Consider the following 15,867-nt stretch of genomic DNA (forward strand, 5'->3'; position numbering starts at 1 on the left):
TTCTAATAATTATACAAATAGCCTGTAAGCACTCGTTTGTGCACCGAATGTACTCCCATTAACAGCAAAAAGCGGAAATTACCACTTTCGACTACCTGTTTCATCGTTACCGTTCAGAATCCTTTCAGTTCCACCCAGCCAATTTCATTTCAGAATCTCTAATAACTTTCTGAATCTTTGTTTTTCTTACTCCTAAAGCCACAAACTACTGTCAAGCGCCTGCTAGAGGGTATATCCCATTGTAACACGCACTGGGTTCACTTCGTAAGCACGCGAGCAATGACTGCTTAAATGCCTTACATTGACCTTACACTGGCCGCCCCACGGAAGCAATACGTCGGGGGGCTGTAGTAACATTCCTACATTCCTCACTTAATACTGATTCTTGGAACTTCGCTTTGAGGCTTCCACGGGTAAGTGGTGTTCACCTACAGGCGTTTGCCAGTCAGATATGGCTATCATTTCTGTGGCGTTCTCTTTTGGGTCAAACCAGTCAATATTCACGCTACCCTTCTCTGTGAACGTTTAGTATCCTCGGCAGTGCTATTTGGTACGGCTTGAGCAGTATTCTAGAGCACGAATGATTTGGTACCAGTCTCCTTTGTAAACTGGCTACTATCTTACCCACGAAACACACCAGCCTGCCATCTGCTACATCTACGATTCTGGTGCCCATACGATAATTTTATATCCCCACTAGTTTCTATATCGCTGTATTTGTAGCAGCAGACAAATTCAATTTGATTTCAGTCATAAGAAACTACCTTTTCGCAATTTTTCGAAGTGCACGGATTTACATTTCCCAGCATTTAAAACAAAGCTGTCAGTCTTGGGCACCACTTTCAAATCTTATCAAGATCCTGCTGATGAGTGTGAAGCTGCTATTAACACTGTCTGCGAGGTCATTGATACAGAACATGGTCAGCAAGAATCCCAATACACTTCCCTGGAGCAGGCCTGAAACTGCAGCGTGTGGACAAAAAATATGGGAACTAAAAATCGCATATGGAGCAGGAAAATCGTTGGCATTCTGAACAGCTTTTACCCTATATATGACGACACGTAAGAAAATCTGTCGTCACACCGGACTACACTGGAACGAATCCAGTACATCGTAACACGAAAGCGTAGGACGATAGATGGAAGAACTGCAGTGACTAACTTTGTTGAACATGATCGTCTTGTCTTGGGTGTGCGACGGTGCTGGGAAATTGTGGGAGCAGGGTCCGCTGAGCGGTACAGCTGAAGCGGCGGCAGTGGCAGGGGTCTTGCGGGATGAATTGGGGCGGCGGCGCGGAATCCGCCGGCTCCACCCCCGCTACGTACGGTCCGTTCCAAAAACATGGGACACCTAACGAGGCCGCTAGTGCTCCCCGAACTTTTAACATATAGCGCCTTCATACGTTCCCCGCGCTACAGAAAGATTTACCAAGACGTTTGCCATTCCACATAAAAGTTTTAAAGTACTCTTATCTAGATTTATTTTTGCGTAGAATACCGTTGACGTTTCTGGCTTATGCATTTTGACTACACTAAGATACATATGTGAGAGCGTTATTTTTGCCTTCTATTACTCCACTGCAACCAAACACTTATTCTTAAGGATTATTAATCTACTCCTAAATGACAGGAGTCATTCGCGTTGCTCAACTTACAAACCCGGATACCAATTAAACAGTTTAGAGTTGCGCCTGAAACTCTGTGACTCAGACGAATGGCACGTTGCTACAGCCAGCTCGCGTTTGTTAAGGCGAAGAAATCAGGGCAAGTTCAAACAGCTACTTGTCTACGACGGGAGTGCTTTTCATCCTGTATCTCCGTGGCAAATAAGTTACTTCTTGTAAAACAGGTGATGTGCAGTAGATGCAGTTTGAATCTACTTTAACGCGAAGGATAGCTTTGCTGCCTCTGGATCACGGGGTCCCGGGTTCGATTCCCGGCCGGGTCGGGATTTTCTCCGGCCGGGTCGGGATTTTCTCCGCCCGGGGCTGGGTGCTTGCGTAATATCAACATTCGGGAGGTGCCGAGACTAGAAATGGAAAGATGTGGAACTTCTACGGGCGCTGATCACCACGATGTTGAGCGCCCCACACGCAACAACCACCGTACAGGAGCCAACAGAAGGCATTTATATTTCGATGGAAGTACATTTCACAGAATGGAGGTGAGGGTTCTATAATTCAGGAGTCTGCTGATTTCGATTACATATTCTATCTGCCTCTGCACATACACGCCTTACGTAAGTACATTCATGGCGGAGAGTACTTTGTCATAATACGACACACATGCGATTTCCTATCCTCGTGTTCATACAAGTGTAATTTTTGTACTTTCCGCAGCCAATAACGGCAGCTTCCATAGCATGTTTTACACTTTTTATGCCTCATACAAATCCTAGAAAGGCTTCTACGAGTTCAGTCACACAAACCGAATACCGACCACAGACTGATGTCAATCCAGGAATCGGTGCGATTAGAGTTTATCCTATCCAGCTATCTTCCACTATATGTCAGTTACACGAGAGAAATCTCCTTAAATTTCGTCTCTATGCTGTAACTCTGGAAAATAGGTTGAAACTCTGCAGAGAGCAATGTTACATATGAAACTTCCTGGCAGATTAAAACTGTGCCGGACCGAGACTCGAACTCGGGTCCTTTGTCTTCTGCAGACAAGTGCTCTACCAACTGAGCTACACAAGCACGACTCACGATCCGTCCTCTAAGCTTTACTACCGCCAGTGCCTCGTCTCCTACCTTGCAGAACTAACACTCCCCCACAAAATTTTAATCTGCCAGTAAGTTTCATACCAGCGCGCACATACCACTGAAGAAGGAAAATTTCATTCTGCAAGTGCTACATATGTTTGCTTACCTAAAATTTTCATTTTACTTGCTATTTTGTAGGTTATAAACAACACCTATCTGAAATATCCGGTATGTTTACAGGCTGTTTATAAATTATACAAAAGTAGCTTTGAATTGTGAAGAAGGTAAATAACTTTCTGAAATTTATGATACAGCACTGAATGCAGTATATCGTCAACTAATCGAAGATCAGAATGGAATAGTGACAATATCTTCAAGTTTTATTTAGGAATGTTCGATGTGGCTACCTTTCGTAACATGATTAATGTCATCTCTAACGAGTTTCCTGCCAAATACCATGAAGCCAGTCTTTACGCAAGGCGGCAACTGCTTGTGTTATCCGTTGTGGCAGCTCGTCAACCCTTCCGGGAGCCGAGGAACAAACGCTCAGCCTTTAACGCAACCCCAGTACACAGAGGTCTATGGGGGCTAATTCTGCTAATCGTCGTGGCCAGGACATTGTTCTACCAAGTCCAATCCAAATCGGCACATTCCTCCCAAGACACGACAACTTCACAATGGTAAGTGTGGTGGCGCTGAAAAATTCTGTTCACATTTTCCACTGTAATTGGGTCATTACCTAATGTTCAAGCATGTCCAGGTACGATATGCTTGAAAATGGACAGTACATTCGTTACTACTTACAGCCCTAGGCGTGTCCGCTACATCTTCAATTATGATGTGGTTTCTACTCATCTTACATCCGAACATTATGCCGATTCACTTTACCCAGGTATGGAAAGTAGGTTTGTCACTGAACACTACAATCCATCTTCAGTCCGCATTTTCTTAAACACTTCTACACAAACGTCAGCTCGTTTTAATGTTTCACATTCTCTTAAAGCTTGAGGCAGTTCGAGTGTGGATGGTTCGAATGACAGGCGATTCCTAATGCATTCCACACTGTAACACTAGGCATATTCATTCTGAGCTGGCACGTCTCGTTTATTTACCCACACTACGAATTTAAGACTGCAGAACTTTTTCAACTGCAGCGTCAGAGACTGTTGTGCCTTCCTGACACGGAGTTCTGTGTGATGCACAGCCAGTTTCGGTGAAATTGGTAAAGTTTGTGTTTGAGGTGGTGGCTGCTTGCGAGATTAGTTCTGAATTGTTTGTGAATTGTAGCCGATATGGATTCATGAAACCTTACGCAACACTGCACACGCTCTGCACCGTTCTACGTCGACTTCGTGATTACAGTTGGAATGTATCATTCGCGCATACCATCTAGCGGCAACTTAGGTAATTAACATTTTTAAGCGGGTTAAAACTTTAAAATTTACTTATTCAGTGCTGCATCAAACATTTCTATAACTTATTAACCCTTTTCACAATTAAAGGTTACTTTATTTTATACACACACTGTACGGCAACATGACATTTTCAGTATACACTGAAGCGCAAAAAAAGAGGGAATAGACATGCGTATTCAAATACAGATGTTAACAGGCAGAATACGGCGCTGCGCTCGGCAACGCCTATATAAGAGAAGTGCCTGGAGCAGTTAGATCGGTTACTGCTGCTACACCGGCAGGTTAGGAAGATTTAAGAGTTTAAGAGAGTTTTAATGTGGTGTTATAGACGGCGCACGAGCGATGGGACACAGTATCTACGGCGTAGCGATGAAGCGGGGGATTTTCATGTACGAGCATTTCAAGAGCGTACCGTAAATATCAGAAATCTGGCAAAACAAATTTGCGACATCGCTGCGGCCGAAAAAAGATCCTGCAAGAACAGGACCAACGACGACTGAAGAGAATTGTTCAATGTGACAGAAGTGCAGCCCTTCCGCAAATTGCTGCAGATTTCAATGCTGTGCCATCTAGTATCAGCTTGTGAACTATTTAAAGAAACATCGGTATGGGATTTCGGGAGCCGATGGGCCACTCTTTTAGCTTTGATGACTGTGCACGACAAAAGCTTTACGCATCGCCTGGGCGCGTGAACACCGACATTGGACTGTTGCTGACTGGAAACGCGTTATCTGCTCGGACGAGTATCGTTTCAAATTTTATCGAGCGGATGAACGTGTACAGGTATGGGGACAACCTCATGAATCCATGGACCCTTCATGTCAGCAGGAGATTGTACAAGCTGGCGGAGGCTTCGTAATGGCGTGGAGCATATGCAGTAGGAATGAAATGGGACCCCTGATACGTCTAGATAGGTGACACGTACGTAAGCGTCCTGTCTGATCATCTGCATCCATTCATGTCCATTGTGCATTCCCTCGGACTTGGGCAATTCCACCAGGACAATGCGACACCCCACAAGTCCAGAACTGCTACAGAGTGGCTCCAGGAAAACCCCCCCCTCAGAGATTAAACACGTCCGCTGGCCAACAAACTCCCCAGACATGGAGGTTATTTAGCATATCTGGGATTACTTGCAACATACTGTATTGTTCAGAATAGATCACCTCTTACAGATTTATGGACAGCCCTACAGGATTAATGGTGTTAATTCCCTCGAGATCTACTTCAGCCATTAGTCGAGTCCATGCCACGTCGTGTCGCGGTACTTCTGCGTGCTTGTGGGGGTCCTACACGACATTAGGCAGGTGTGCAGTTTCTTTGGCTCTTCAGTGCATTTTTGACTAGGTTCTCGGAGATCAGGAACAGCCCATCAAATGAGATGCACCGTCATAACACGCATTCGTATGAGAGTATACATTAACGCCTCGACGAAACCCACATCATTAAAGAAATACGTCCTCAGTGCAGCTATCACTGGCTGGGCTGGGAGGATGTGTCAGCAGTCTTACTGACAAAATCGACAGCATTCGACAGAAATGAATCAGTTTAATCAAGAAAAAAAATGGCGTATGTCAGAAGGGTTCGAGCCTTGTTTCTCTCTAATACGGTTCCAGTGCTCTCATTGGAGCTAGCTGACTAACTGAAGTACATTACTCTTTTAGCCGATTCGAAGCAACCTTTTAGTAGATTCGAAGCAACATTTTAGTAGATTCGAAGCAACATTTTAGTAGATTCGAAGCAACATTTTAGTAGATTCGAAGCAACGTTTTAGTAGATTCGAAGCAACATTTTAGTAGATTCGAAGCAACATTTTAGTAGATTCGAAGCAACATTTTAGTAGATTCGAAGCAACCGCGCCACAGTAATGTCAACGCCAGAACTCTAGAACACGCATTTCACTGCACCAACTGGCTCGCTGCCAGATTTACAAGGAGCAGGAGTACGGGCGACTAGCAGCAGAGTCCCGGACAGACGGACGCCAGGGGTCGCCGCGGGACGCGAGACGCCGCGGTCAGCGCGCTGCCAGCGATAGCTTTGTTTGTCACAGATAAACCCAAGGCGGCCGGAAGAGCCGTACTTTCGGCGGCGGGCGCCGTTAGCGAGACGCCGAGGGCAAAGTTTCTGGCCGCCTATCACGTTTCCTGGCAACCAGACGCCAGCACGCTCCACCACGGACCACTGAGTGCCTCCGAACCTCTATCCACATTCACTCATGTCTCAAGGTCGCGACCGCCCAAATACACTGACTGGCACGACAAACGCAACAAATGATGTGCAATTATCTAATCAAAATGGAGCACTTCCAAGTTTTTTAAACGTATTTTTCTGCTGTTGCCTTACGAGCAAACAATGAAGTGTTGATTGTTTATTGTACTACTAGCCTCAACTGTTTCTCGCGCAACCTTGAAAACACATAACTGAATGTGAGCGAATAATGCTTTGCCGCTCTTGTAGCGCTTATTATTGTACTCTGAATTGTCCCCTTTCAGACGTGTTTGCAGGATCTTTCTGTGACTGTCGTAATCAACTTTCTGGAGTGACATGCCATTAAGCCCTGAACAGGCTGCGGTGCGGAAGCTGTTGTGGAAGATGGCCGCAGCATGAATTACGTTGCGAAAGTTTTGAGGATTGGACCTTCCACAGTTCCACAAGCCTTGAGAGGTACAGAGAAACTTGAGCCTTTGCAAGGAGACCAGCAACAGGCCCGAGAAGAGCAACATCAGAGAGGAACGCTTCTTACGACTTCAATTTCACCGCAACAGTCACGCCACCGCCACTGAACTGTGCGTCTCTGGTTTATTTGGTTAAATTTGTAACCTTTTTCATTGTTGGGCACTTAAATGGGACCGTACCACGATATTACATCGTAAGATGGCGATTAGAGTCAAAAGTGACAAATTTAAAATAAATTTCAGTTTTTGTAAGCAATTTCAGTACTGCTTTTTCGTGCCGGTCAGTATATGTTAGATACGTACAAATTTAACTTAGGCCAAACAAATGTCAGGTAAGGGCGCGCACTTTGTTGAACTAACAAGGGTCATCCATTATGTCACAACAACGAACAAAGATCGTGTTTGTCAATGTATACAGACGTATCCGCTAACTCGCTTCGACAATAGCAAACGGTAGAATTGTATATTCATTGCCACGGACAAAAAGTGCTGACCAATGTTTAAAGTCTGCGTATGTAACTCATCTACGAACACACCCCCGCCAATCGGCAAAGCTTCGAAACACTATTAATAAACGTTAACATGGTGATTTTAGTGCTTCAGGTTTTCTACATAGTCCAAGGGCATTCACGAAATTCCCCTTGCGACTACCGCCGTACTGAATACATAAGGTCCACCAGGAGAAGCGGTGTTTTGGGTTTCTTGCAACTTTCCCACTACCGTGATCTAGAATCAGCAAATTCAGAAGTTCAAATCCGTAGTTTTTTAGGTCATCTGAAGTGACCGTGAACTTCTGTGATAATTTAGGGGATATCTTCTCGGCAATTAATCTGTCAAAATTAGCACACAAACTCTGCTAATTACAGTCTTAAAGTCCGATAGTTACACCACACACGACACATGAATACAGCAACATCAATGGAACGAGCCCAATAAAGTCATTTAGAGGAACCAGAGCATTACATAATACGGCAGCTTTAAGGAATATAATTAGAGTGAAGAATTTTTCAACTTTACTTTTCCTTTCGCAGACGTTTGTACGACCAGCAAACACACTGTTGTGCTACAGTAAATTTCTTATTCTATGTTGGTTTACGTACAGTAGTCAGGAATGTAGCAGACAGCCTTGCGGATTACACGATGAAGGTTATTTGGCGACAATTTGAAATTACACCACCGACAGCTCAGTTCGTTTAAACATGGGTAGTCATGCACAAACAATTAGAGATTCGGACATATTTATTCTCTGACAGTCGCTTGTACAGCGTTCGTTTGGTACTGACGAAAGTTCACAGACGTGGTTGGTTAGGACCTGCAACAGCGTTTTCGGAATTCCTTGTTACGAAAGCTGGGGAAACTGCGACTTGTCAAGCATCGCTAGTTGCACCTTGTTTCCGTTCGGTAACCACGTATGATTCTACGACCGTTAGCGTTCAAGCACCGTAATCGTTTGAGTGCCGATCGTCAGTTTTTTATTTTCAACAAAGTCATTTTCTTTACTATTTATATTACAATTGATATAATGGGAAAAATATGTATAATCGGATGAACTTTTATTAAATTTACAATGTTATTTGGAAGTCTACAATTTTTTACTATCACAATAATATAGTATTCATAACTGTTTGCCATGTTTTGTGGAAAAATACCATCCTGCAACATGTAATGTCGAAAGCGACGATTAATTGTACATCTTCCGAAAGCCGTGTGTGCCGGTCAAAACTTGCAGGTAACAAGTAGTTTCGGGCTCCTTCCACGTATAAGGGATTTCCCAAATCAGCACAAGCACACATTTTCAATGTCACTACATGTGTTTGGTCGTTTACTAGTCGATAGTTATGAATATTATTTGCGATAAAAATTTGTAGACAGCCAAATAACATTGTAAATTTAATGAAAGTTCATTCGATTGCACTTATTTTCCCATTATATCAATTGTAATATAAATAATAAAGAAAGTGACTGTTGAAACTAAAAGAAACATAACGGGACTATACATCGATTACGGGGCTTGAACGCAAGCCACTCGGCAGCCGCAGCTTCATGATAAAAATGGCCACGCGCAGATATATATTTGACGATCGAAATTAGCTTGCGATTTTCTCAATAACGCTTGAGAAGTACGCGGTACTGCTTACACATTTTGTTGTCCTCATGGAGTACTACGAGTGTACGAAGTTTACAGTAAATCCGCGTTCCAAACGTCGTGGCCTCCTTGTTAGAAACGTCGGATGCTCTCTCCTGGCACACAACTCTCAAGACGTTCTTCACTTCCGGACTCCGACCCTGCTTGGATCGGACGTTGATAAACGGCTCCTAGAACAGATATCGAAGATATCTGATACGAATCATTTTCCCCGATGCTACTCCTAATTTCTGGGTGTATACGTGTACAAGAAAAAATTCCCGGTTTTTTTCTGGATTCCCGAGTTAGATACCCTTTTCCCGGTGAAAACATTTTTCCATGTTAAGTGAATACTTCTCCGCGGAGCTGCAGAACTTAGCAATCCTTTGAATAGCAAATGTTTTACACATCGGCGTGGAGGTTTTAATCATAGCTCGTCACGTGATGTTACCAGCCAATGCCAGCAGATATTCAGGGCATCGACAAGCGACAGTCGGCCAATGGCAACACAGAAGCGCGAACACACAAATAGGGAAAGTTAATGATCTAACTTAATAAACATACATTACAGACAAGAGAGGTTAAGCTTTCACACATGGTTACATGCGGTGGATGTCTATGGCGATCGCGTCTGAGTTTTGTGGCAGCACAGGGTTTTTACGCAACTTAAATCAGCAAACAGAATCTTCCATTATCACGGACTTCTGCTTTGACCAGTAGCAATGTGGTGAGGCCAGGAGAGCGCAAATAGAACACTGTCTTTGTTTCTATACATAGTGTATCTCCAGGATCACAGATAATGACTGCTCGGAAACTAAGATATATAGAAAACAGCCATATCAGTGGCTACAGCGTCTAACTTTTAACCCAACATACCAAGTTCTCAACAGGTTGGTTGATTTGGGGGAGGGGACCAAACGGCAAGGTCATTGATCCCATCGGATTAGGGGAGGATGTGGAAGGTAGTCCGCCATACCCTTTCAGAGGAACCATCCTGGCATTTGCCTGAAGCGATTTAGGGAAATCACGGAAAACCTAAATCAGGATGCCTGGATGCGGATTTGAACTGTTTTCCTCCCGAATGCGAGTCCGGTGTGCTAATCACTGCCCTACCTCGCTAGGTAAGTGCTCAATAGGGTCATCGTGCGTAACGCAGCAGACATCAGCACCGGCAGAAGAACACGTGTATTTCATTTACGTCATTGCTGCTACTGCTGCCGCCGCCACCACCATCCGTGAAGGCGTAAAGACAGCAACCCGCTTTTGAGATCTGTTCGTTGGGACGGTTATCTACAGGCGCGAACTAATTCGCTGCGGCGATACGGAACGGATTACTTTTATACATGGTCCATCTCATCTGCCACCTAGAGAAACTACAAAAATATTTTCGGGCAACTGTCAACGGTATCAATTTGAGAAATGCATAATACACAATGTGCTGTCTTACAATAAATTTAGTCACAAGCTGTTTCGATCACGGATCATCCCGGCAGTCGAAAAATATTTTAACACCTTCACCTGGCATACAAGCTATTTAACCAGAATACCCCAATACTGACTTGTCTTACGATTTCAAGTCCAGCAATAGCGCGTAATTTCCTGGTTAAATTGCATGTATGCCATTTGGCGTTGCCACAATAGAAATTTTTCAACTGTGAAAACGTCCATGATGGAAACTGGTAGTGAAAATATGTATCTTAAGACTGGACAGTGTTGGCACGTATTTCTGCAAGTAGTGCCACTACACAGCGCGTATTATGAAGCTCAACTTTCAGCGATGCTCTTTCCACCGTCCTTTTGATGCGTGTTTTCTATTCAAGCAGTCGTCTTCCGAAACACTGAAGGTACTTGTAATTTCAGTATATCCATTCTGGATGACTAACTGAAACTGATTTAAATTGGTGATTTATATGGGCTAAGTATGCAACCAGTCGTATTTTTGGATTTTCTGATACCACTCACTAACTTCTTGTCTAGGCACTGCAGGGTCATCCAGTGGAGGAGTTATAGCAACATTCTTGATCAGACGACGTTCTAGTCCTGCTGGCAGAAATTTCGTTACAGGAACGGAAAAATTTATGATCGAAAAGTTGTCATCTCAGGACAACACCCCCCCCCCCCCCCCCCCCCCACACACACACACACACACACACACACACACACACACAGTTAGCTGTACTGTCATTCATATTCTTTGTACTTCCATTCAGTGCTTACCATACTTTCTGTGAATAAGTTTAAGACCAAGTGCAGCAGCGCGTGCGCATGTAACCTGAAAAATTACATTATGGGAATGTATTTGCCATTGATATCAAGGCAGTGAACTGTAAGGACGAACTTTTCGTTTCAAAACTCTTCGTTATCGGTAAGTGACATTTCCGGCTCATCATGACCACAGCGTCTAGCTGCACATGGTCCGGAATACAATGTTCCTATCACAGCGTCTGATTAGCGTGCACTGGCTTGGAGACTGGTTGATGGTAGAATGAATCTAAGCCAAAATCCGGAAGTTTAGAGGTTTGCAAATTTACACGCTCAAATTGCCGAAAAATTTATGAGCCTGTATTTATTTTAGGACATAGGTTTTGGTGAGTGATCTGTAGCATATCCCAAGGTGTAGATTAGACTAATAGCTTGTGCAAGAGTTGGCGAAACCAAAGATGACGACGTCATGAGAAGTCCACGCGTATTTCCAGTTATACTGGGGTTTTCGTCAGAGATGTTCGCGTCATGGGACAAAGCAGACGGGTGTTAGTGGTAAGTTCAACATTCCCGGAAGGGCGTACTCACCGAGTTCTCCTTGGGCGGCTCTGCGGCGTCCTGCTTGCCCCTGAGCAGGTTCCTCAGCGAGAACTTCCTGGCCACCGGCTTGCTCTTGTCCTTCTCCTTGCCCTTGTCCTTTTCCTTCTCCTTCTCCTTCTTATCCTTCTTGCCCTTTTCCTTCTTGCCCTTCGGTTTGTCCTCCGCGGGGGAGGTGGCCGCGTCGGCTCCCTCCTTGCTGTCGCCGTCCGCCGCCGCCTCCTTGGCGTCGGTGCCGTTGACGTTCACGTTCGCTTCTGGCTCCGCGGCCGACACGGAGTTCTCGTCCCCGTCGGCTTTTGCGGCCGGCGCCGAGGGTGCAGCGTCGCCATCCTCGTCCACCACGGCCTCCGACCCGTTCACCATCACCTCGCCATCCTGCACAGGCACGACACACCCTGTAGGTACACATACAGAACTGGGCGCAGCGTGTTAGTAACTCGAAAATACATATTTACAACAAATTACTGAATCAGCTGATTTTTTCCATTCATAACTATCACATACATGGACTCGGAGGTTCACTGCTATCTATTTACGAGTCGTCGTGATAAAGAAACGCAAAATTACAATATACAGGGTGTTACAAAAAGGTACGGCCAAACTCAGGAAACATTCCTCACACACAAAGAAAGAAAATATGTTATGTGGACGTGTGTCCGGAAACGCTTACTTTCCATGTTAGAGCTCATTTTATTACTTCTCTTCAAATCACATTAATCATGGAATGGAAACACACAGCAACAGAACGTACCAGCGTGACTTCAAACACTTTGTTACAGGAAATGTTCAAAATTTCCTCCGTTAGCGAGGATACGTGCATCCACCCTCCGTCGCATGGAATCCCTGATGCAGCCCTGGAGAATGGCGTATTGTATCCCAGCCGTCCACAATGCGTGCACGAAGAGAGTCTACATTTGGTACCGGGGTTGCGTAGACAAGAGCTTTCAAATGCCCCCATAAATGACAGTCAAGAGGGTTGAGGTCAGGAGAGCGTGGAGGCCACGGAATTGGTCCGCCTCTACCAATCCATCGGTCACCGGATCTGTTGTTGAGAAGCGTACGAACACGACTGAAATGTGTAGGAACTCCATCGTGCATGAACCACATGTTGTGTCGTACTTGTAAAGGCACATTTTCTAGCAGCACAGGTGGAGTATCCCGTATGAAATGATAACGTGCTCCATTGAGCGTAGGTGGAAGAACATAGGGTCCAATCGAGACATCAACAATGCCTGCCCAAACGTTCACAGAAAATCTGTGTTGATGACGTGATTGCACAATTGCGTGCGGATTCTCGTCAGCACACACATGTTGATTGTGAAAATTTACAATTTGATCACGTTGGAATGAAGCCTCATCCGTAAAGAGAACATTTGCACTGACATGAGGATTCACACATTGTTGGATGAACCATTCGCAGAAGTGTACCCGTGGAGGCCAATAAGCTGCTGATAGTGCCTGCACACGCTGTACATGGTACGGGAACAACTGGTTCTCCCGTAGCACTCCCCATAAGTTACCTTGTACAGCAGCAACTTCTGACGCTGACATTAGGGTTATTGTCAACTGCACGAAGAATTACAGGTGTCCTCGTCGTTCTAGGTCTTCCCCAGTCGCGATTCATAGGCTGGAATGTTCCGTGCTCCCTAAGACGCCGATCAATTGCTTCGAACGTCTTCCTGTCGGGACACCTTCGTTCTGGAAATCTGTCTCGATACAAACGTACCGCGCCACGGCTATTGCCCCGTGCTAATCCATAGCATCAGCATCGTAATGGGCATCTGCCAACTCCGCATTTGTAAACATTGCACTGACTGCAAAACCACGTTCGTGATGAACACTAACCTGTTGATGCTACGTACTGATGTGCTTGATGCTAGTACTGTAGAGCAATGAGTCGCATGTCAACACAAGCACCGAGGTCAACATTACCTTCCTTCAATTGGGCCAACTGGCGCTGAATCGAGGAAGTACAGTACATACTGACGAAACTAAAATGAGCTCTAACATGGAAATTAGGCGTTTCCGGACACATGTCTACATAACATCTTTGTGTGTGAGGAATGTTTCCTGAAAGTTTGGCCGTACCTTTTTGTAACATCCTGTAGAAAACGGACGAACTGCTTATTTAGGGTTCCATACAAAATTGTGTACAGGCAGCTCATCTGTATGTTCTGATACGAGTTTGAAAATATGTGAGCAATGACCCTATCTCCTGCTTGAAGTGACAAACGCTTAAATTTTTTTATACTATGAAGGGACAGCAGACCTCAGTATTTGATAAATTTCAACTTTATAGCTCGAACCGTTTCTCAGATAATAGCGTCCTAACAGGCAGACACAATGATACTGTAAGGGTTCCAATTTTATCCATAGTGGTACAAACCCTGAAAATTATGTTTAAGACCAATTTAAGGCAAACCCAATATTTTGTTAGAAATCTAAGACGTCGAACCGTCACATCAGGCGCATCTTCGTCGCTTAAAACACTTCTCACGTGCCGTACTTAGAAAAGTAAACTTACGTTCGTGAAGAGCACATGAACGTCTGTGCTAGTTTAACAAAACGGTTTTCAAACACTTTTTTGTACCTTCTGCTTTGCAAAGGAAGTCCGAATCTAATTTATCGTGTAAAGTGTACTGCCTGTAACAAGTGTCACTTAACCCGAGCTCGATCCCACGAGCAATTCTTAAATGGAGGGATAAGGAATTATCGCAATTACACCACCTTAATTATTTCAACAACTAAATGAGCACCGAGAACCGAAAACCCACTTGGACCACCAGGGCATACACTAATTGCAGCTATGCTAGGCTGGAGGATACATTGGTTTCACAATATTCTAAAACTTGCTGGCTTGGCGCGCGAAGTGTCTCGGGCAGTCCGGCACTAGGTACAGACATGTTTGTCTGTCATAGTAGTATTTGGTTCGCGTAATTTTATTCTCCAGTTCTGACGGTTCCAGTAGACAGACGTTGTCTGTGGCAGGATGTATTTCATGTTATTTTAGCCAGATATAATGACTGTGGAAAGATATGTTCAATACGTTGTGATCAAGAATAGTTTCTCGTGTCTATATCAATAACAACGCAAGTGGCATCCCAAATGAGTTATAGTTTATTCGTAGCAGCAGTTCCTTGCGAAGTTAATTTCAGCCTCAAGAAAAAGAATCCACGACCTGCGTGCTGTTTTCTGCGCTGGGGACATCATGAAGGCAGCAGGTTAGTGAAGTGTATAAGAACTTATGTATTCCACACAGGGCAGTGGAAACAACTAGGCACCTCACGTGTACTGCATGCACAGTACAAATGTGCTCAGTGACACGTCATCTGCAGTAATGCAGAGGTGGTAAAGGAGGTAAAGAAGGATGAGAGTATTAACACTCACTTTTATTCCTTGTTTCTTGTCGTACCTGGCAGGAAACAAGGCTGAAGCAACTAAGTCAGATGAACGGACAAGCGCTCACTGAGCAAGAATGAAGTAATGTGAGCGCGAAGTAATGTGAGCGCAAAGAAAAGCGAAAGCAAAAGAAAAACTATGAAAATGCCTGTTTAACATCAGGCGGTCCAGTAGGGACCAAATTTAATACATACACAACTGAAAAATTTACGCGATGGTCGTGTTGCCTTAAAGTAGCATGCCAAACTTCGTGTAATTTCATTAAGTCTAGGGGCACAAATAGATACAATTAGGCAATTGCTAAACGAGCACATCAGCAAAGGCTTGTGTACGAGCTGGGAATAGACAGCGGTTCCGGTGTCGGTCGGCCATTCATTCAGCCGGTGGTAAGTGAGGAGCCTTGTGTAGGACGATACAGCAGACAGCCGCTGGACTGCTGGGTGAGTCACGTGCTCCTGCGACCTGAGTCACGGCGGCCGCTGGCTGGCTGGCAGTGACTCAGGGCAGGTCCCGCTCTCTGCACAACAGCTGATGCACGCCGTTTCGTCGCTGCCGCCGCCTCGTGAGGCAACACCAGCAAGAGTGTCCGATTCGGCCCCACAAAGACGTCGAAGCTGCCGCTTTCCAATAGAGGCCCAAGAAACTTTTTACAATTTCCACGACCTGATACATTATGAAAGGCGCTTCAAGATTAACGCACAGTGGCACTCTTCTGGAGGAAGGCTAAATCAGAGCTGCTACATCTA

General features: G+C 44.8%; 1 protein-coding gene across 1 annotated transcript in view; it reads right to left on the reverse strand.

Moving 5' to 3' along the window:
- The window catches only part of LOC124619765 (cell surface glycoprotein 1), a 162,334-nt gene that overhangs the window by 105,761 nt on the left and 40,706 nt on the right, over positions 1–15,867 (reverse strand). The window contains exon 3 of the mRNA XM_047146347.1: positions 11,711–12,097. Within this exon, the coding sequence (XP_047002303.1) occupies positions 11,711–12,097 (387 nt within the window). The remainder of the gene's footprint in view (positions 1–11,710; positions 12,098–15,867) is intronic.

This window comes from Schistocerca americana, chromosome 6 (genome assembly GCF_021461395.2).
Source record: "Schistocerca americana isolate TAMUIC-IGC-003095 chromosome 6, iqSchAmer2.1, whole genome shotgun sequence".
Lineage (NCBI taxonomy): Eukaryota > Metazoa > Arthropoda > Insecta > Orthoptera > Acrididae > Schistocerca > Schistocerca americana.